At 39.8% G+C, this 23,647-nt stretch overlaps 2 protein-coding genes across 2 annotated transcripts in view; one reads left to right on the top strand and one right to left on the bottom strand.

Annotated features, from left to right (window-relative positions):
* Positions 1-5,499: 5,499 nt before the first annotated feature.
* GPRC5B (G protein-coupled receptor class C group 5 member B) lies at positions 5,500-22,066 on the top strand. The gene is made up of 4 exons (XM_062587996.1): positions 5,500-5,598; positions 11,831-12,844; positions 16,808-16,920; positions 18,386-22,066. Exons 2-4 carry the CDS (start codon positions 11,839-11,841, stop codon positions 18,428-18,430), a joined length of 1,164 nt encoding a protein of 387 aa, XP_062443980.1. The 5' UTR covers positions 5,500-5,598; positions 11,831-11,838; the 3' UTR covers positions 18,431-22,066.
* Positions 6,752-23,647, bottom strand: part of IQCK (IQ motif containing K) — a 57,937-nt gene continuing 41,041 nt past the window's right edge. The window contains exon 9 of the mRNA XM_062587998.1: positions 6,752-6,827. Within this exon, the coding sequence (XP_062443982.1) occupies positions 6,799-6,827 (29 nt within the window). The 3' untranslated portion in view covers positions 6,752-6,798. The remainder of the gene's footprint in view (positions 6,828-23,647) is intronic.

Raw genomic sequence — 23,647 nt, 5'->3', positions numbered from 1 at the left:
GTATTACAAATGAGGACATTAATGATATTATACTCAAGAGATCCTGACACAATTCTTGGCTGCTTTCAAAATACCCTCTTTATGGTCTCAGTATAGGTGTGAAACCATCCTACATAAATAGAAGCACTTAAGTATCAAGCCTTTTGAAACATAAATACTTCCAAATGCATCACAGTCACACTGGCTGATGCCTTTAACAGTTTGAGAAGAGAACAGCATGCAGAAAATCTATATAAGCATTTTAGGTGATAGCAGCAGTTCCAGACAGTGCTATCTGCACAGTTTGGACCATGAACTCCTCTTACAACCACATGCATATGTTTACAGCACAGCCCTTGTGAAGTGATGACCAAGCCTCCCTTTATAGAAAAAGCTAAGAAAATATTTTCTTTGTTCATTTAGGCAGTCACATTACTTACTGAAATGGCTGCATCTTGTTTGAAATCTAAAGAACTGCTTGAATGGATCAGCCAGAACCAGGATTAATGATTTAAGAGAAAAATGAGGGCGGGGGGGACCGTCTACTCCACAACCACTTCATTTTATTCTCTACTGTAAAACCGTCACTCTGTCTAAGAAACCTCACTGCTACCACCGTCCACAACTAATCACTAGAAAGAAGTTGGATGTTTTCAAGGAAAAGTTACCTTTTGGCAAGGGTCACTAGCTCCCCAACAAATGCAATTTTAAGAAAATGTTTCATGCCAGAAACAGAAAGCCAAAATACATTTGGCTGATCAAATCTATTTTAACAGAACTGGGGCTTTGCCTGAGCAAAGGTCAAGTACAAAGTTTTAAAAACTAAAGCGTGGCCAGTTTGAGAGGAATCTTGCCAGATCCTCAGATAGTATAAAACAGCATAATCCCATAAAACAGAGGTATGCTGATTTAAATATCTACTTCTAGGAACTTTTCCTCGTGAAAAGAGGATTTCAAGGTATAAAAACATTGTTTTATACCTTTATAAAGTTGTGGGAATTTTAATCACATGTACTGAGTATCACACTATATCTTGATCTGAATAGTGCATTAATAAAATTATACCAGCTGTATGAGAGCTTAATTTGTCCATGGTTCTCTGTAGTGTAAAGTATGCAGTTATGCATTACTAGTGTAATAAAGAAATGTGCCGAGGAAATGAATGAATACCAGTTTGACTGCATCGTAAATCTTACCTGCCTTGCTCTTCTCCTGTCCTGGTGCTGAGAGTTTAAATGAACACTGCCCTTTCATATAAAAGTATGTCAGGAAAGCTCAGAGAGTGATGGTGAACCTCAGGACAGGTTATCGTTATTACCAATCAGTCAGAGAGTTATTAATAGATGCAATGCTATAAAAAGTGTGTTCTTACCTCAGTATGGTTAACCCAGGCTAGCTGATTGAAGTTGAAAAACAGGTGTAATTTGGATTTGAACACATATATGACATCCAACACTGTGGTCTTTTACCAAAGTTATTCATCCTGAGAGTAACTTTCTTTCCTGCCATGGACATAACTTCTTCTGGATTTAATTTTTCCTTCATGTTTCAATAATCCTCTTTCTGTCTCCTTCATGCATCTACCTCCTTCCTGTCCTCCATCTTTGGCTTCATATTGATTCCAAGACTCTTTCCTTCTCTCACTTCCTCTTCCTTCCTTCTCCTCACCAACCACATTTGTCCACTCAAACCCATTGAAGGCAGAGTACTGCAGACCACTGGAGTGGACTTTGCCTTTGGCAGTGCAAGGAGCAATGTGTGGAAATCTTTGCAGTTATGGAGAAATCATCTTTCAGTGGGCACACAAATCTTGCTGTCTCCTTAATGCCATCAGTCAAGAGGGTACTTGGATTTGTATCCCACTCTGAGAAAAAGCAGCAAGTATTAGGCAAATTAATCACACTACAAGGATTTGTATAACGAAGAGTACCTTTCTGCCTGTGGGTCAGTAAGGGTGTAAAGCAACCACACTCCACTGGCTGGGACAATTCCATCCCAGGATCTCTTTATCCTTTTCTGTCACATTCATTAGTTGGGCATCTGAACATCTAGGAAGCCATAACCCAGCCTGCTTGCTCACTCTATGATTAAGCTGCATGGTTTGTCTTGGGGTATCCTTCAACAACCCATGGAAAGGAAGTTCGTTAACAGATTGGATGACGCTCAGGAGAGCTGGTTTCACCTTGCACAGTGCGGTCCTATGTCTGCCAAGGGTCTCTAAAAGCTCCTGTAATGCAAACAATAGTAACACAGACTTAATGATTACTGTCATTTTCATGTGCCTATTACTGATCTCTTAATGAAATACTCTACTTAAATTGCACTAGCACAAGCACAGCTCCATGCTGGCAGGATCCACAAGACCATTCTACCAAGAGGGAAGGCTCTGCAGGACCTGCAGTATGATAGGACAGGTGCTGGAGAAATACTATTTGACAGTTTTTCTTACTGCTCCTGCAGTAAGTGTGACACATTCCTGGCTTTCTAAAGGGAAAGAAGAGAACAGAGGATGGAAAATTCCTTTACCTCTGGTTGGGACAAAGAAGAAATTCTAAAATGAGCATGACACACTGTGGCAATACAGGTTTGGCATTTGTCGATGGATCAGTGCTATCCACCCAGGGCTGCTGTAACATGGCACTCTGCTCTCGAATACTGCTAAGAGCACTGCTGCAGAAGAGACAAATCTGTGGATATGCAATGTCACACAAGCTCTCCATTTACAGGGAGTTCATATTATCATAAACTAGAAGTCAAATATTGAAAAAAGCTAAAAAATGGGAACTGACCAAGGGTGCATTATAGGAAATAGAAAGAGTAAAAATACAGAAAGGCAGGGTGGTGTTTTTCTTTAGTTGAAAGTGCTATATGCTCAGTATAAGATAGAGACAAATAGATAATACATGTTTTCTTCACTCTTTCAGAGACAGACATGTACAGAAATTAAAGCATTGAGTTTACACCTTTTTAAGCCATCAGCTCTGTAAAGTATTGCATGGCATAAGCAGAATTGTCCTAAGTTTCACCTTTACTTTGGCCTTGCACACAGCACCCCTTCCCTGGGTCTCCTGTTAGCAGTCCTCCTGGGCAGGCAGTTGCTGGCTGCAGCCATTGCAGGGTGCTCTTCCAGGCCACTTCTACGAAGTGTTGTAGGAGCTGGGAGCACTTTACACCATATAAAGCCAGGGAATTCCTCTAGTCCACCTGAATGGCTATAGCACTTACTTACTCCATCCTTCTGCCAGTTCTCCTGAGTCAAGAAAATGCTAAAGTACTGCTGAGCTAACTGATGTAAATATTTTTCTCCTAATAAAAGCAGAGCATATTTTCAAAGTTTACTACTATGAGACCGTAATGCAATGGGAGCTGTGAGTTAGTTCAGCTACTCCATGAAGTCCTTCCATAATTTCGACAATTTCGTGTTCTGTCCTACACATTTGTGCGACAGCCAACACTAAAGAATGCTCATCAGTGAAAAAAATCAGCATTATTTGCTAATGATCCACTAGTAATTGTTGTGAGGGGCAGTAACTCCCCATTCTATCAGTAAAAGGCATCATACCAAAGGTTGTATTCAATAAGCACAGAAAGAGGAAGGGAACAGTGGAAAGGATTTGCATTTGCTGAAAGGCTCAGTTGCATTGCTCCATTGTTAGTGGGCCAAGACCTTCAGCACATGAATTCTTGTGATTCATCCTCCCCTCTGGTCTACCTCTCTGTATCCAATATGATACAGAGAACTCTGTGTGCTTATTTATACACAAAGGAGCATTTGCTCGTTATTGTAGTATTTGGGTGCTTGGCTCACACTCCCAAGTGCGGAGAAGTACAGGCTGATCTGGTGAATCAGTATTTCTTACTCTACTGCTTAGACTGCTGTGTGACCTTGGGCAGCCGCTTCACCTCAGTTTCTGTAAAATTAAACTGATTTACTTTGTACAGCACACAGTTATTGACTGGTGCAAGAGCGGCTGAAGCCTGAGATCCAAAATCAGCAAGACAGACTGAAAGAGAGTAGAAATGCCAAAACTGTTCTTCTGTTTCAGTTGTCCTTCCCCTGCTGCACTGGCTTTATATAAATACAGGCAATTCCAGCCCAACCACACCACCCTGTTTACTCCATATCAGCCCCATTGAACCATTCAGGTAACCCCCAAGACACAAAAATAAACCTATATATGCTAAGATGAGCCTATTTAAAGGTTACAATTCTGTGCTGAAGGATGCACGTTGCAGAACGGAAGTTTTCCTTTGAAAGGCTCTGGGTATGGAAACCAGCACGACGGGCAGCAGGCTGCCTGCATTCAGGAAGGCCAGGCTTAAATCAGTCCCCATCAATGCACCGATTTCAACTGTAGCTGCCCAATTTCTTGTTAGCAATTTGAGTGAAAGCATAAAAACACTGAAACACAACATAGCATGGCTGCCATTCACAGAGGGGTCACACAAATATACTCACCCTAGTTTAAAGGTAACAAATCTCTGCTATCCTCAAACATCGTAAATTGAAGCTGACTGTGTTTCCCCACTACAAACAACTTCTGAAGTTTGTAGGAAGCCCTGGTCTATCCTATGCATGTCAGATGACAACTTTCAGGTTACAGCTTTCTCAGAGCTGAGTTGTGCAGAAGCTGGAAAGCAGAAGAACTTGCTGCACACTGTGAGGTGGGAGGCAGATACTGAAAGGTTCCCAGCATCGCCCTTGCAGGGCCTCACGCACCCACAGGGCCTGTTCCTGAATTTGCTGTGTAAGCAAACTAGAAAACATCACTAGCATGATAAAGAAGCACTTAACACTTTTCTCTTCCAAACTTTTAGCTGTTATCTACAGTAGCAGCAAGTTGGACACGTGCATTGGAGGCAGCTTGGGTGAACATATCCAGCCCATGGCAAAATCCTCAACTATCACAGGGCTGCAAAAACTCCCTCCTGCGAAATCCCCAAATCAGTTGTCGGTGTGCATGTGTAGCTAGCGTACTTGCAATGCGTTCTTCCATTCCGGTTCCCCTTTGCGCAGTGTTTGCACAGGAGCACACCGGAATGCCTGCGAGCATGTGAGCCGTTCTGGGCTCGCCTGTGTTGTGCCTTCACGTCACCTTGTAGATGTGTATCTGTGAGCGGCTCTGCGTGTGCCCCGCTGTGCACGCCTGTGCTGACACAGGCGCATACGTGCCACGCCGCACACGCAGTTGCCCGCGCGCTGGTGCGTGCGCTCGCCATGTGCGGCACGGGGCACGCTCGGCTGGGCCGCGGGCGCTGCGGGCCGGGCTATGCCGGGCACGTCCCGCTGCACCGGGAGCGCCGCGCCGAGGCGAGCGGAGCCGCGCCGAGCCGAGCCGAGCCGGGGCGGGGCGGTGGGAGGGGGCTGGCCGCCGGGCCGTAGCGCAGCGGGCGGCGGGCGCAGAGCGCGGCGGGCAGGCTGGGGCTCGCACCGCGCCGCGCCGCGCCGCGCCGCACCGCGCCGCACCGTGCGCTCCATGAGCCGCCGCCGCCGCGGGGGGGCTCGGCGCTGCGCTCGCTCCCCGCCGCGGAGCCGCCGCGCAGCCGGCGCCGGGATGTGACTTGCCGCGGGCCGGAGCGGACAGAGCTGCCCCGCTGCCGGCGGCCGCAGGACCGCGGGTGAGTGCGGGGCGGTGCGGGGCGGTGCGGGCGGTGCGCCCCGCTCCGGGCACGAGCTGCCCCGCTGCCGGGCCCCCCGGCGCCCCAGCCCCGGCGCGGGCCGGGCTCCCGCGGCAGCCGGGCGCGGCTCGCCGCCGCCGGGCCGGGCTCCGGCGCTGCCCGGGCTCCGGCGCTGCCCGCCGTGGAGCCGCCCAGGTGAGCGGCTCGCCCCGCCCGGCGGCCCGGGACCCGCCGCGCGCCGCGGAGCGCGCTCCCCCGCGCGCCTCTGCGCGCAGCGCTAGCCGGCGGCCGCGGCCGCCAGCAGGCTGGATCTAAGACTCCGGGAGGGGGATTAGGCTGGATCTAGGCCGGGGGGAGGGATGAAGGAGGGGGCTGCACGGGGGCTGGGGCAGCGGCGGAGGAAGGCTGAGAAGGAGAAGAGAGGAGTTGAGACACAGGAGGGGGAAGGAGGCTGGGGGCCGGCGGGGGAGGGAGGAAAAGCACTAGAAAAAAAAAGCGGAGAAATGAGCGAAGGGACAAAAGCGAGAGGGGGCTGGAGCGGGACAGATATAGGGCGGAAGGAGGAGGAGGTTGCAGCCGGATTAAGGGGAGCCTGGAGAGGAGGCAGCTGCGTACCGGCCCGCAGGGAAGGGGCTGCTGCTCGGCTCCGCTCTGGCCGTGGGGTTGTTGCGCCGAAGCCAGCAATCTTTGCGCCGCTCCCGAGCGCGCTCCTCGGCGGCCGCTCAAGGGCAGCGCTGGCGGCTCTGGGCCGAAAAGGCTTTTGTCGGTCCGTCGCTGCCTTTGAGCGGTGCCGGCGGAGGGCTGCAAGGGGCGAGCCCCGGGCGGGCTGCGCGCCAGCGCCGCGCCGCGCTCGGCGCGGCCCGGAGGGCGGCACAGCCTTAGCAGTTTTCTCTCTACTTAATTAAAAAAAAAAAGGGGGGGGGGGGGAGCCCTATACCTATATTATGTCTTCCAAAAGACAAATAGTAGTCGGATTTAGCACTTACGTGAACCCTTTGTTTACACCTGATCTAAGGTTTATCCCAAGGCTAACAGGATTTCCTGCATGCTGAGTCTAAGCACCGAGGCTGGCTGTCATTGCTGTAGGGCTGAATCTCTATTTCTTTGTGATACTTTATATGTTACTTACCAACAGTGAGTATCTGTGTTGAGGTGTTTTCTCATTACATCAGAAGAAATCGGGTGAAGGAAACCCATCTGTCACAAGCTGTGACATGAATTGAGACAGTCTGAGAATTAACAAAGAAAAAAACTGTTATCAATAGCATAATGAGTATCAGGCTTTATAGTCAGAAGTATCGAGACACAGGTGATATATACAGAATCTGACTGAAAAGAATTTGGAACTCTTGGAACATTAGAAAGATACTTTCATACTATATTCATCATTGCAAAGTACTTCTAAATGAAAGCAGTGCTCTTTGTACGTGTCGTTTTTGTAGTGGGATCATGCTGTAACAGGGAGGCAGTAGACAGCATTTTGTATTATAATGTAGAGTAAGTCTAAATCACTACTGTATTTTTGCATACAAAGTACAATCTGATTATTAATTATAAATCCGGAAAGACATCTCTTCAGCAGCCTGATCCTGGCTTGGCTGTTGCTGCTCTGTTATCAGTCCTGAAGCTCATTCTTCAGATCTGATCAAAAGGAGCTGGCAGAGCTCCCATGTTGTGATTAATTTCTCACTCACTAGCATCTCTCCACAACACTGTGTTGGGGGTGCTTTTTTGGAAATTGTACAGTGAACCAGTCTTCTGCTTATGCGTGGCAGAACAGGTTGCTATTTGTGCTACTATTGCTTTTATTTACAGGATTGTTTTTCTCCTCTGCAGTTGGATTTATCTTCTGCTGAAGATATATCAGCTGATTAACATTAGGACTCTAAAAAGAGGAACTATTAACATCTGTCCATAAACAACGTTATCTTAAATATTTGCACAGTTACACATTTATATGCATTTTATTCACATTCTTTAATAGCATACAGCAGTATCTTTTTACATGAATGTTTTTGAATAGATAAGAGGTATTTACAATCACTAGTCAGAGGGCTTTAGCTGTTGAAAGCCTCACTGATTTTTAACCATAACAACTTTTCGATGACAACTATGAAACCTTCAGTTTCTGCTTAGTTGCCTGCAATTGTGCTTTGTACCCACTGGGGAGCTTTGTGCTGCCATTTCTGTAATGATTCTTGCATTGTCCCTTAAATCAGATGATATAGGGGATTTCACTCTATTGAAAACAGTCAAGTTACTACTGTTGTAATTGAGAGCAGATTTTGGGTCTGAATTTGCAAGCTGCTCTGCTATTTGTTTGCTGCATATTCCTGCAATATCTAAAGCATATCGATTCCTTTTATGAACCCACAATTGCACTTGGGTTACAGGTATGTTGGTTTAACTTGTTGTTATGAACTATAATTTTGGAGGGGATTTGTGGACAGAAAAAAATCTTGAGTTGATTTCCTTTCTCCATTAACTATGGAGAGTTCCATTCAACGGTACTGGGGATATATCAGTGCCACTTACCATATCCATACTGGAATGTTTCTGTATTACTATTGCTGTACTTCTCTTCCTAACAGTAGGAGTGAGAGTGCTAGTCAGATAGAGTGCTGCTGTTACTACCATTAGGTTACATAACTTTGCTACGAGCTAATCTAGGCATAAGGAGGTAAAAATACTATTCTTCTACAGTTACTGATTTAGGTGACAGCTAGTGATTATGTGCAGACAGAAGATTTTACTACAAAAATCTAGCAACACACAGGATTCTACCAACAAAAAAGCCTTGAGGAAGCCACTACTTTAACAATAACCCTATACTGACACTTTTTTCTCCCCATAACAACTTTTCTGGCAGAAACACTTTCTAGATTTCCCTTAAATTTAGCTGAATCTGTGGTTTCAACCAAAGCTGTGGTAATACCTTGCCAAACTTCTGTGTTGTAATGCAATGTTTTCCCTTGTCTGTGTAACAGCCTGTGTACAGTGGTGAGTAATAGTGCTAGAAAGAGGATTTTGGCTGGCATCATCATGAGGGTTGATTATTACTGTTGCCATTTTTCACTTCGTTGGGCTGAAATACATAGTAAACAAGTTCCCAAGCATGGCTATATTGTTAGCACTGACAAGGCTGTAAGTCCAGTTTGGAAAATGCTTCGTACCCTGCTTGCAAGCTTTGGTGTGGATAGGATCTTTGGAATGATTTACCTTGCTGTTTAGCAAGGCTTACTGACACTTGATAACCATATGATTTCACACCAAGAAATCCTGTCAGCATTCCTAGAGATTTCTCGGTTGATACTGTAGCTATTTTGGAGCTTTCTAAGAGAACCACTTTTTACTTCCATTAGTTCTCCCAGTAGTAATTTCACAAATGGAAGCAACTTGGAAAAAACTCCTCCTGAGTTGAACATTTCCGCATTTCTGAATTTATATTTTGTCACAGATTAATTTCTCCTTTCCAAAAGAACCTCCTCCCTTTCCTGTAGGGGGAAATACTCAAAATTCATTAACCCTCCCTTCCCCCCTCCCAAACACTTCCAAATAGGAAGAGGAAACAAATGATGGGCTGACAATATGACTGCTTACCCATGCAGCACCATCGCCATGGAAACAGACTGTCCTAGAATAGCTCAATCACATGAGGGTTACATGACATGAATAAAGTAACCAGAAAACTGGAAAATATCTCAGAACTGGAGATACTTGCACTTAATCCATTGCCCCCAGGTCATAATTTGTATCATAATTTGTTAGTGCAAAATTTATGACCCTCCTCTAAAGGGTTGATTATTGTTTCAAACTTGGGAGATATTGCTTTAGAATGAATTTTGAATAATTTTCCACCTGACCTTCTGCTTCTTGAAATTGTTACCTGTAGTTTGCAGTATTGCCCGAGCAGATCAAGCAGATTTCCTCCATTTGTTATCAGTAGGCTCTGATCACTTCATAGGACATTTTGAATATCCTAAAAACTAGGTGCAGTAGCTGAATTAAGAGCAGCCTGTGCATATAAGGGATTGCAAAATTACCTTCAGCATGTTTCCTTGTAGTCAATTATGTACTCTAGCAACTAGATTTATTTAGTGTAACCATTTTCAATAAAAAAGTTAGTATCTTCTATTGCCAGTTATTTTTTCTCTGTTTCTCTGTGTTTTTATGGTGAATGTTGTGACAGAGTCATTGAGAAACTTGTCATAAAAATCAGATACAAACAATTAAATAGGCTACCAGTTCAGCATAAAGTAAATTGTAGTTAGGTAGAAAGAGAACTGTTAGCCATAGCCGCATGTCAGTGCATGGTTTGAACACTGTAGCCCCTAGAACAATGGCAGTATTCAATAATTTCAGTGGGCGGGCAAAGATTATTGATTACTTTTTCCTGTTTGTGCAATCCCAGATCGCATTATTTGTCACAGCTTCCACTTCTGAGATCAAGTTTTGCAATATGCTTTTTTGTCTGTTGTATGACTCTAAAGACTATAAAACTACTATGCATTTATATTAGCACATTTGCTGTCTTGGTGCCTCAAATAGGAAACAGTATAATTTCCATCATCTGTCTCTTCACAGAGGCCTATAAATGGACATTCTTCATTACTCAGTGAAAGGTGATGAACATCAGTTTGGAAGATTGAGATCCTCAAGATTTAGCTTTGATCATTACAAGACTATAATATAAAGGAAGAAAAATCATAGTTCTTATCTGTAGATTATGTACCATTTGGTACAGTATATGTAAATAGTTTTTTTATGTTGGTTATGACTGATCATATTCAAATAACATTGCACAGTTACTTTAAACCATTTTCAACTTTCATTAAACTTTTCTGATGTTTTCATTAAATGCATTTCTGCTTTATAAAATATCTTTTAAAGATACCTATTCACAGTTGTTTGAGTAACTTATAAAAGAGCTAACAAAAGTTTTTCTTTCTTGAATATGTTACATGAACTATATGAGTAACATTATTGCCTGTTCATATGGTGCCTTTCTCCTATGCAGTCTGAAAATACCAAGCAAAACAGAAGCCTTAATACTAAAATTTTCAACGAGGCACATAGTTCACATCAATACACATAATCCTACTGAAATCAGCAGCACTAATTATGCAAGCGAAGGTTAACAGAATCAGGTTTCATATCTGGTACATGCTGTGTTTACTTCAAAGTGCTCTTACAATGTAGCTATCTCTGGGGTGGATTGTTCATTTAAAGACTACATTTTTAATGATGTCGTTATTTGCCCTGTTTTGCTTAATATACACAAATGCTGTAATGTATACTTTTTAAAACCATTTAACTTGCGTTTCTCCTAAAATCAAGTGGGAATTTGTCCAGATTTTTGGTCCTGATGGTTGTGTGATGTGCTATGTTCCTGGAGAGTTTACAATCGTTCACTCTGTGGATCAGGGAAAATGATGTTCTTTTTTTTGTTGTTTGTTTCATTTAAATGGCTTTATGTTTGTTAAGAAGCACAATAAGTCATTCAGTTTTGATTAGTTGATTAATGACATTGCATGCATGCACTGTTGTTGCAGAATATGAGACTTCTCTAGCCAATCATTTCTATTTGCAAATGCAATCTAATACCTGGACTTTGGCAGGGGATGAAAAGAGTGAATATTATAGCTTGCATGAAAATAAGATTTTTCTTAATTAGTAATTTAAAGAAAAACACAGTGCTTATTCTCCTCAGCCAGTTTTATCTTTAAGCAAAACCTGTTAAAAAAGTGGATTTGACTCTGATTGCCCTTATTCCAGTAAAAGGAGCAAGCCTATGAAACAGAAACTAATTCTGATAAACTTGTATCAGGCCCTGTGTTTAACTGTCTGTGTAAGTTGCATATACTTTAATCAACTTAATTTGAGCAAAAAAATATTGTAGATAGTGTATTATTTTACAAGATGATATTTCATTTCTTCTGGTTGGAGTAAATAATGTTTCAGAATATTTGCAGGGCAGTGTTTGGAAATGTTATTTTCAATCTGTGCAAACATAAAAATTAATCAGTTTGCATTGCAAGTACAAGAGGCAAAAGTAGCCTTCCTGGAGGGCAGCAAAGGGGAATAGGAGTAGAAAATCCAATTGGAAAAAAAAAAAAAAAAAGAGAGTAAACAAGCTATTGAAACAAGCCACTTGCTTAAGCTGTACTTCCAATTGATGTGAAATCTTCCAGAATGAACTGTAGCTAAACCAACAAATATTTTATTGTCTCAGACAGAAAAATGAAAACCTACCCAGCCATTGGTTTCTTCCTCCTCTTCGTGATCAGCTATGGCTCTTCTGAAAACTCGAGCACGTCCAGAGGGTGCGGACTGGATCTCCTCCCTCAGTACGTTTACCTGTGTGACCTGGATGCCATCTGGGGAATAGTACTGGAGGCAGTTGCAGGAGCAGGTGTGCTGACCACACTGCTGCTGATGCTGATTTTGCTAGTGAGGTTGCCCTTCATAAAGGACAAAGAAAAGAAAAGCCCGCTGGGAATGCATTTCCTCTTTCTTTTGGGGACTCTAGGACTGTTTGGGCTGACGTTTGCTTTCATCATACAAGAAGATGAAACGGTGTGTTCAACTCGAAGATTTCTATGGGGAGTTATCTTTGCTTTGTGCTTCTCGTGCTTGCTAGCTCAAGCCTGGAGACTTCGTAGACTAGTTCGACATGGGAAAAGTCCATCTGGCTGGCATCTAGCTGGTGTGGCAATCTGCCTGATGCTCGTTCAAGTCATTATTGCAACTGAGTGGTTAATACTGACAGTTGTGAGAGATAACAAGCTGGCCTGCAATTATGAACCAATGGATTTTGCTATGGCTTTGATTTACGTTATGTTCCTGATGGTATTCACCATGGGATTTTCTCTTTTCACTCTTTGTGGAAAGTTTAAGAAATGGAAGAAAAATGGAGTATGCCTCATTATAACACTCTTTTTTTCCATTCTGATTTGGGTAGCCTGGATGACTATGTACCTCTTTGGTAATGCTGAACTGAAGAGAAAAGACAAATGGAGTGATCCCACTCTTGCTATTGCACTGGTGTCCAGTGGTTGGGTGTTTGTTATTTTTCATGCTATACCAGAGGTCCACTGTACCATCCTTCCATCACAACAGGAAAACACACCCAATTATTTTGATACTTCACAGCCAAGGATGCGTGAAACTGCTTTTGAGGAAGATATACAGCTTCCTCGGAGTTACATGGAAAATAAAGCCTTTTCAATGGATGAACATAATGCAGGTAAGAATTTACTCTGTAGAGAACGATATATATATTTTTGTAGTAGTAGAGAAAAACATCTGTACAAGATTTTTTCAGGTTCCTTACAAGGCTCCTTACAAATGCAGTATTTTGAATGCTACACAATCCCTTTTAAATTGTTCATTAAGAAAATATCTTAGTGGAAAAAAAGAGAGAAAGAAAATGTAATGCAGAAAATACATATGTTTGGGTGAAGTGATTTGTTGAGTTTTGGTCTTTTTCATTGGAAAACTGAACAATTTCAAGTACAAAGCCAACACAAGCAGAAAACATTTGTGATCAATTATTGAAAAGGCCACCAAGAACTGGTTACTTAAGACATCCAAACCATAGCTGAAAGTTGAACACATATCAGAAAATATACAGGAATGCTTATGTGACCACAGGAAGGACTTGCCTAATGTTGTTCTGTAGCGTAGGCTGCATTTTGGTGGTGTATCACATGACTGGATAAACAATTTTTTTAAGTGATCTGCTTATTCACTGTAATTGAAAAAAGAACTTGGGTATCCCAGCCAATAGCTGCCTCATTGCTTTGGCAGCCCCCAAAGGCGGCTGCTGCAGCTGAATGGATGCAGAGCAGACACGGAGGAAAGCAACACTCCTGTTTGTGACAATGTGGGGTCAGGAAGACCTTTTCTCACTGAATGTATTAATGGGAACTTTAAAGGTCTCCTTGTACAGAAGCTTTGAACAGAAATGAGTTAGGATCATGGGGGTACCTACCAAGGGCAATGGTAACACAAACAAGAATCTTGTGGGTAAAAGAATGGCTGTTTATTACTGATGTTCCAGAGAAGCAGAGACAGCTTCATCATTAACTATAAAAGCACTCTTTTTTTTCCTCTACTGCATCTCTATTAAATTAATTTCATTCTAACTGCAGTGATTTCAGTGGAGTTATTTCTGACTAAGGCAGATCTAAGAACAAAATTGGATCATTCACTCTATTATTTTCATTCATGCATACATGAATGAATACCTACATAAAAGAAGGACTGGAGTCTCTTTTTGATCTAATCACTTTAGTGATTTTTTAGTGAAATGGATAGAGGTATGATCCCTATATCCCATTACAGTATTTACTATAGAGTAATTTATGATGTTGCTTTAATCTAATATTGTATTTGCAATACAATATAAAACAGATTTTCTTGTCTGGTATCCTTATTAGTATTTATCATAATGAATGCATGTCACTTCTATTCCTTTGGCATGTGGAAGAAGGATAAATATATTTTTAATAAATCATAACAGATACTTTACACTTTCAATTCATTATTATTTTGCAGTTGTTTTTTAAGTTAAATACAGACATATGACAACAGAGTTTGGAGGCAACACTTACTAGAATGGTAGAGACTTACTTAAAATAAATACAAGTAATAATATTCAAGTCACATACTATGCCTGCTGAATCATTAATGGAAGTCAAATCACTGCATTGATGGTTGTCAGTGGCTAAGCACCTGGTATCTATTAGTAATTGGCTCTCTGCAAGTATCTAGAGAATTGTCTCTTCTTTATTTTTTTTTAATTTGGTTCAAAAATTCATGGTTCAGAGTTCAGAAATTAAAAAATGATACTTTTTCAATTATGCATAAGAATTATGTTTAGTATGAGATTTATTCACTCTCAAGTCTTGGATGACTTGATAACCAGAAATCACCTTTTGGTTCCCTGACTGTAATATTTGTTTTAGTAAATAGTTAGCTTTAAATAGAAAAAATGTTTGGATAAATCTATTTTCCATTTATTCACTATGTATTAAGTGGTTTTGCTTATCTTTTTTTGTTTAAGTTTGAGACAGCATTTGAAGACTATAAAATACAGTTTCAAATAAGCACGTGTTCTCCTAATATTTGTTTCTTAGCAAAATATAGCTCCAAGTTATATGTAACAGCAAGAGCTGTCCTACTCCAGGAATATAATAAATTAAATAATTTTAAAGTCAGGTATTTAAGCATCATTATTAAAATCTGGATTTTTAATAATCTGATGACAGATATCTTGAAGTATCTGCTTACAAGAGTTATTTTCATACCTGTGCATTGTATAAAATTTCAGTAAAGTATTTAAAATACTGCAAAAAGGCTAACTTAAATTATTTCTCCATATTGTCTGTAAATGCAAAGGACAGTAATAGGGCAAATTTTCCAAGGCAAATAGAATTTGCTTATACATAGAAAATAGGGGTATGAAAGGTAAAGTACTAGAGCTGTCAAGAAATCCAAGCCTAAGAAACTCCGGTACTGAATATCATTAATAAATTTTAGTACAAGTCATCCTTTGAGCAAATGCCTTAAACAGAGCTAATAATAAAATCTAAAATATGTCTTAAAAAGAGACTCTCATGTTAAAACAATTCTAGAACCTACTTGCAATAACAGGGAAGAAAAGCTCAGCAATGTGAAATTGAATTTACCGTTCCTTTAAGATAATTTAAAAATGACAAAATGACCATGTAAATTATATAGTAAAATGCATATGTAAATATTTAGGTTAATATATATATTACGAAGTTTTTTTGTGTGTGTGATCAATACCAGTGTAATTATTTGTTCAACCTACAGTAAGAAGGCAAACTATAAAGACGGAAAACTTTTGACCCTGAGATGGTTAAAAAGAACAATAAAAAAGCTAATTTAGCATAGAGGTTTATCTTGTTCTCCAAGTGTTCTGTAAAGAAAAAAAAAAGATTTAAAAACACAGAGCAACTAAGGTTACATATGTATGTGAAGTAAACCAGTGGAACAATGGAACATATGCTGGGCTGGATTTCTAAATATCAATACAGCTCTGTATCTGTGCACAACCCCCTGTGAGAGGCATAATGGGGGACAGAGGACAGCATATGGCAGGAGGATCCATTTAGATCTTGTTGTACACAGTGCAACAATACTAAATCCCTGCTTTGATAAAGTCTATGATGAACTTTTTGTAAACCTCAAATGCTCTAGAATTTCAGCCACAGAGTGTAGAACTGTAATTTGAATTAAACCTAAGAGAAATTCTTGCCCCAGGTGTCTGAAGTAGGCATGTTTCTATTTACCAGTCCACAGATCCGTATTTCCCTGATATGGAATTGTAAGCACTCATGTTGCATGTATAAATGAGATTTCTTAGCTGGCAAGGTATGAATTCAGTGAAGCCATTCTTTACCCTTAAAGTAAAAGAAAGTAGGCATCCATTCCGTGGTTTCAGAGAGAAAGAAGCAAATCCTTAACTGCATCTCTCCCATTCAGAACATGCATTTGGAATCCAAACTTGCTCTGAAGTTAATGGAGGCTGACGTATTTCTGGTACAAACATTCAAAAGGACAGTATCTTCCCTTTTGCTTCAATCAATTTCCATCTTTAAGCCAGTCAAGAGGAATGTTTACTTCACATTTTTAGTTTCTGAGAGTAAACATAATCTGAAACATCTGGAAAATCCTCATACACTAGTAATGCTGAAGTAATGCTCAGGGGGGTTGTGAGTATGCTTACTGGCTCAAGCAGTATTTTGGATCCCAGTCCTCTGAATCTGATAGAAAGCAAAATGTAGTATCATTTTACTTAACCCCACAATATCCTGATTGATACAGTAGGCATTACATAAAATATATTGTGCAAGATGCATCAAAGGCTCAATGACTGGAGACATTTAACTCCTCTTGAAATGTGAGTAAGAAAATTTAAAAATTTTGGCTCTGAGGCATTTTTTCCCCTTTCTATAATATACAGTTAATTTTATGTAGAATTCATTCCTTTAAGATCCAACTCTGTAAGAAAAGTTGCTGTTCAAAGGCAAATTGAAAACTCATAAGGCAGCATAAAAGTTATAATCAGTGGTGAAGTTCCCACTGACTAAACTAGAAGCTAGATATATTTTGTGATTTTTAAAGGAGATACAGAGTATTAATTGTGTTCATAAGAACAATCTCTCTCTTTTAAATGCAGCACTAAGAACGGCAGGATTTCGAAACGGCAGTTTGGGAAGCCGACCTAGTGCTCCTTTTAGAAGCAATGTTTATCAGCCAACTGAGATGGCAGTTGTGCTAAATGGTGGGACTGTAAGTATCAAAATGCAATGATTTAAGAAATCTCTGACACGTACTGAACCACTTCTACACAACCACATAAAACCACTACTAATTGAAAACCTTAACCATTTAGCTTATCTGTAGCAGGAGGGAAAGCTATAAATGAAAACTCTGGTGCAAGTATGCATGTAATGCTTCCCTTCCTATCTAGAAAAGATGCAATTATAAAATATTTTGCATTTCCTTACTTGCCTCTTCAGATTTTGCAGTGTAACTTCAGTTAATCAAGTTCTTTGGTGACTGTACAGTCACCATATAACAGAGCCCTTTTGAATTAAATTTATGTTAAGGTTGCTAGTATAACTATTAAGAGGCACAATTTCTAACCATTTTTTTCCCAAGATTCTGCAGTGACACAAATGTATACCGGCCAGTACATTACTTTGAATAAGAATTATTGTTGCAGATTGTGGTGGTCTTTCATATATCTTCAATTTTCTTGTCAAATGTATGTATGTAATTCATTATAAGTAAGTTACAGATGTATACTCCTCTGGGAAAGAGATTCATGAAAGGAGAATACAGAATATTTTAATGTTAATACAAGTAATTTTTTCCTTTCTCAGACAGCAATTTGGCATGCCACTATTTAATAGACCTCTTTCTGAAGCCTACTCATTGATTGTAAGAATGGCTTAGAGATCTGATGCCAAACAGCTTTTTTTTTTTTTTTTTTTTTTGCATGATACGTATAACTTACACTTGAAGAAATTGCATATAGCATTATACTGTTAAAAAAGAATTTTTCATCCCCATAATCTTCATGCATACCAACATGCTTCTTAAAAAGCTACCCATGAGCCAGTTTATACTCATGTAAGTTAGCTTTTCTTTATTTTAAATCATGAGCTGATTCCATAACTCAATCTCAACATTCAAAACAAAGTAATGTATTCTGATTGCAGATCTCTTTGTTTGTAAGTAAGTAAAGTTTTTGTTTGTTTTAGTGAACAAGAGGGGCCTAGACATAAGGATTCTCCTTCTGTGGGTAATACAGTGGATGGCATCAACTGGAATAAAATGAAAAAGCTTGTGCTTTGCTTTCAGTAATGAATAGCATCCTTTTGATGCTTGAATTAATCTATGCCTATGTTTTCTGATACCAGAACAAGCAGCTCACAGAAAAGGCAGTTTAAGGATGAGAAGCTAGAGAATTTGGAGAGGGATTTGGGGGAAAAGGAGCAGTGTTTTTTGAGGTAGACATATAGCTTACTGCAGCACACTGGAGAATAAATGAGAGATTACTGTGCATATATGCTCATGCTTTTTACCTATGTTCAGGTGAATGTATGGTATGAGTTGAAGATGAGTTACACTGTATCGTTTTGCTCTTGAAAAATTGGCTCTAAAGCTGTCATGTACATGTAGCATGGTAACACTGTTTTTCTGAACAGACTACATCTCTTAGTTATGGGTTTATTATCCTTATTTCCAGATACCAACTGCTCCACCAAGTTACACTGGACGACACCTCTGGTGAAAGGCTGTAGGCTCTAGAAAATAAGAATCTTTGTTACAGATTTTGCTTCCTGGCAGTGTGTCTTTGAGGGAGGAATCCATAACAGTACCAGAACAAAGCAACAAAACATCTAGGAGCTTTCGAAATCCTACAGAGGATTTTATGTAAATGTGAACATCACTTTACCAATAAGCTAAATACAAAAACAAAATTGTAAAACTAAAGCTGAATCTAATTTAAACTAGAAGTAGGCACACTTTAGAATGGAAGAGGGGATCTTGTATTCTGAAATGTAAGATATACTCTGTCTGTAACTAGTGTGCGAGACAAGCCTTTTTCTGTTGTTGGTTGCCCATTGCTTGCAAAATACCCTCCTCTCACCTAAATTTAATTCATGTTGTCACAAGAGAATGCCACTACAATGTGAAAACATGCAGGATTTATTTCCCTTTTGCTCTTTTTCCCTTCATTTCAAATATCATGCAAAGCACCTTGCTTGCTTCATTATCTAGCTGTACGGTAACATCATTTAGTATCACATGTAGTTAAGCATTGTCACTCTGTGGCAACTAAATTACCATTACACTGTACATTGATATTCTCCTCTCTTTAAAAAGACCATGTATGAAATGCAGTTCTGGAGAGATGAAATATCTTAAGCATGTTTCATGCGAGTTATGGAGCTTCTTGAGGCAGAGAGAAAAAGCGTAGGTGCAGCAGAGTCAGAGCTCCTCAGCAGCGTGGAATCAGTTTCCCTGTTAGCCCAGCCGCAGCCCGGGGTGCAAGCCAAGAGCTGTGCATTCTCAGTGCTCCTGCAGATGAAGCTGTTAAATGAAACTTTGGAGGGATATACTTTTGCAAAGACTTAGCTGGGGAGAAAACGTGACTTGAGTTTGCCAGAAGGTCTCTGTGATGGTGAACTGAAGGAAGCCTGCTGTGCTGCAGAGGACAGGTTGTTCTGCTAGGCTGGTCTTGCCGAGGAGGAAAGCGGTGGCAGCTGAACAGTACTGATCGCCTTTCAGGAGGGACTCAGCAGCGTATAGGATCAAGCCCTCTGTTTCTCATCCCTGTTCACATGAGTAGTCCCACTGACTGCAGTTGTTTGTGTATTTCAATGTGGTTGTGCGTTTTAGTGCCTAGCTAGCAGAATCTCCATTCTGGAGATGGTTTGTTGTTATTTTATGCTTTTAAGGTGGTTTCCCCCCTACTCCTCCCTGCCTTTCCACTCCTCTGAGTTGATAGAAGGCAGACTTTCTCAAAGCTTTTGATCTTTGCTTTTTCAGTTATTTAAAAAGTTCCCATTGCCCATTATTTGTGCCATGTTTTTCATTATGTTTAAGTAAATCATTCCTTTATTTAACATTTAATACATATCAGACACTGAAAACATCATTGTATCTTCACTGTTTTGCCAATGTTAATCTTAGCTTTCCTCAATACTAAAAGCAAATTGTTTTTACTTGAGGGCATAGGAAACATATAAGGATTAAACTTTGCATATGCTGTAATAAAAATATATATTTTCAAACTAAAAAATATAACGTACAAATAACTGAATAGCTTAAGAGCTTCTCAGAAAGAAGTTAATTTCTGTATTCTGCAAAAGAAAGACAAGCTTTTTATTTTAAGGAGTCTTCCTGATTCTTCACGTACCTCCATTTCTACCGAATTAGGAACCGAGTCCTGCAGACCTGTACTCCCATGAGTAGTCCCATGAACTTTAGCAGGTCTACATACAGGCGGTACAAAAGCTGCAAGACCAGTCCCTAAGTGTTGCACACAGATATGTATGTGTATATATATATAGATGAAAAAATATATTTTGCCATTCTTGCCATGATCATCTTATAGGGTTTTATTTCAAACCCCTTCTCTTCCAGAAGCAATATTTTTCTGTCATGCATGATTAAAGGAGCATGTTAGCTCCATGTACACTCTGCCTTCCCTGTTCAAGGCAAAGGAAGCATGTGCTTGTTTCAAGGATTTTTTTTTATTTTTTATTTGTGTGTGTGTGTGTGTGTGTGTAAGTAGATAGTCTAGGAAACCAAGTAGGTAGTGGTTCACCTACTACCAAGGTAGTGGTGGATCTTGCATGCTATCCAGTGACTTAGAAATACATTTTGCGTGTTAAAAACAGAGTTTTTATCAAATAAGGTAGTATTTATGATAATGATAGTTACCCAGAAGTTGCATCATTTGGAACAATATAAAACCTATCGATCATCGCTTGCCTGCAGAAGCTTGTTTTTAAAATAAATGAATAAAGTCTCAAAAAACTATTGTAAAAAACATATAAGATGACCATGGCATAAATGGTAGGACAGTTTTCTTTTAAAAGATTTATCATACTGCAGCTGAGATTTATGAATTATAATACACATTTTACAGACGTTGGACAAAATCTGTACAAGACATAGTTACCTTAAGAAATGTGTGTTCTTTTTCTAGATGTGACTGAATTGATAAATAGAGTTCCCAATCCTACTCTTAATGAAGCTAATTGGAATTAGAGGCCTTATGCAAAGACATGGCCAGATCCTGAAAACTCTTGCTTATGTGGCTAGTCTCATTGGGTAGTCATGTGGACTATTCACAGAATTGAAAATTAGCAGGATTGGGCTTAATTTGTGGTGGTGAAGGTGTGACAATAGATTAGGAGGGTCTTTATTTTACAATTTCATACAATTAGTAATAGGCAACTTTTTTGTTAGTCACTAGTCTGTGATGTAAAATGCCCCAAATAAAAACATAACTGAAGAAAGGCACTTTTATGTTAACTTATATTTTTGTTACAGTAAACAAATTGTTTACTTTTGCCTTTTATGAAAGTTATCTAGAATGTAGAGCATCTGTGAACAACATAAATAAGTGTAAGCACAAGCCTTTCACACACAGTTCAGTTAAATGTAATTAGTTTTTATGCTATAAAAGCTACTGTGTTGTCCCTTGATGATCATTTGCTCATGGTATATCCATACGAGAAAAATTAAATCCTAATGCTTCTGAAAATGTTATTACCAAAACAAATTTTTACAATAACTGGCTTTTGCTCAATGGCTAGAAAAAGAGTTCAGAGCCATACTTCACAGACCCTGTCCTGCTTTTAGGAGAGTTCAAGGTCTTTGGCACATGCCAGAAAACATGTAGCATCTTGCAGAGTGGCACTCTCAATACAAACAGTTGTTTCTATAAATAAGGTACAAGAAGTATTATAGAATTAGCTGGTTTTGTTTTTAGTGTAAACACAGGCATCTGGTTGGCTTTGTTTGAGCTCGATGCTGTGGGACTAACCAAAGGCTGTGCAAAAGGGAGCATTGTAGCTTTTATAATAAAATAATTGGACTATTCTACCAGCTTACAGGATTACAAAGCAGGTGCTTTTTATTAATTGATGAGAGCTAAAGCTCATTTTTGATAGATAATATATATTTATTAAATGTATTAATGTGTGTTTTATAACGTACCCCTTTTTCCGCTGATTGTTGCATACTGGTATATTATTAAGTACATCTTTGAAGGATTTTCAAGACAATCAATGTGTACCCTGATGACTGTACATAAGTATACAAAACTACAAAGGTTGTAAAGCATGGGCAAATGTTTTATTTTCAAAATGCTGTTCTTAACGAGAATAAAGGCTTTACTATTTACTTACAATGTTTGTGTTAAGTTGGTGTTAAAATCGACATAAAATTTTTCCCCTCCAGAAAACTGTTAATGGTACAGACAGCATTATTCCACAGTGACACTGTGAGTGCAGTTCTGCCAGCTAAGCTAAATTGAACTGAAGGATACTGCCTCCTATAGGCTAGGGCCGCATTTCGCCACCTTTGGCCGTATTCCCATACTTCTTGCTACCAGCTCTGGCACTTTCCAGACCTATGGTGAGCCAGTCAAGGAGCTGAGAGGTCAAACTCTTTAACACTACAAGTAAATGGCTTTTTTCAGTGGCTTCCTGAACTGTCTCAGTATCTGGGCAGACAATGGCTACTGCTGGTAAAAGGAAGGGGATAGGACCAGGCAGATGGAGCTGAAGAATTAAGGACTTTGGCAACCTTGACATTTTATGAGACTGTTTTCATATGGTTCAGTTTTCCGGATCTGGTTCAACAGCCAGCATCACAAATTGCTGTACCAGAACAACTAAGGGGTAGGTACCAGTATAACAATGAAGACAAAGTCTCTATAAGTCATGGAAGAAATGCATGTTGAACAACAGCAGAAGTTAGATGGTATTCATGTTTTACCATGTTTTATTCAAATCAACTAGACCTTTGTTGGACTTATTTGCAGATCTAATAATAATTCTATAGATCTCTAACTGGGAAATTCAAAACACCTAAATAGAGCTATGTTTCATAGGACTGAATATAGAATAACGCGGGGTCCTTAATCAGAGGGCCAAATCTTTGTTTGTTTGTTTGTTTGTTTGTTTTTTTCATCTTACATAAGTAAGTACTCCTATGCAAGACTGTGGAAAATGCTATTCTGGGGTCTTAATTTTACACTTTCTTTGCACATGAATTAAGTGACTTTTCGTGAAAGGCCCTTTGAGTTTTTTCCCTTGCAGAACTGCAGAGCACCCATCGCTTTCATTGCTTTCAGTGGAAACTGCAAAGACACAGCTATTTTGAAAATTAGACCATTATGAACACAGCTTGAAGTGGTACAAATTGTCACAGGTCTGCAAAAGTGAATGAAGCTACTCCAGTTTATACCAACTGAAGATTTTTGCCTTAGCTTTAACACTTAGCCTGCATGTAGGTGCAACCTCATTTATTTCATCTGGAATTTTGTGTCCATCAGAAACTTAGATCTAAGTACTCAGGAACACCAGATGAATATGGATGTGAAGTTTTTGGCCAAGCACAGACAATCTTGTCTGTTTTAACAGAATTGTCCTCCCTTACATTAGATAGAATTTGTCTTGGCAGGCTGTTTCCTTATGTAATCTCACTTTGATTTACAACACCTCACATATTAATGTAAAACTGTAATGTTAAGAGTGTTTCTAAATTAATATCACACAGAGTTCAGTCCATGACCTCTGTGTTTTGTGGTGATGGTGAGAGAACTAAAAGAGAGATTTAAAAGAGACAATTTTCCTTCACCTTAATGCACAGATGCAGAATCAAGACTTACATTCTGGTTTAAAACTTGGTGAATGATTTGGTGTAGGTTATTCTGAATCTTCTAATTTGCTTCCCACTGCAACCATAAAAACAAAACATCAAATGC

Source organism: Rhea pennata, chromosome 15 (assembly GCF_028389875.1).
Source record: "Rhea pennata isolate bPtePen1 chromosome 15, bPtePen1.pri, whole genome shotgun sequence".
Taxonomy (NCBI): Eukaryota; Metazoa; Chordata; class Aves; order Rheiformes; family Rheidae; genus Rhea; species Rhea pennata.
Note: the sequence above shows the minus strand (reverse complement) of the source record. Positions and strands in the feature narration are given on the sequence as shown.

What these genes read in the sequence shown, in the direction of transcription:
- GPRC5B (XM_062587996.1), top strand. Translation starts at nt 11,839, where the DNA reads ATGAAAACCTACCCAGCCATTGGTTTCTTCCTCCTCTTCGTGATCAGC. An exon ending in AATGGATGAACATAATGCAG is followed by an intron (nt 12,845 to 16,807) that starts GTAAGAATTTAC and finishes TTTTAAATGCAG; the next exon opens with CACTAAGAACGGCAGGATTT. An exon ending in TTGTGCTAAATGGTGGGACT is followed by an intron (nt 16,921 to 18,385) that starts GTAAGTATCAAA and finishes CCTTATTTCCAG; the next exon opens with ATACCAACTGCTCCACCAAG.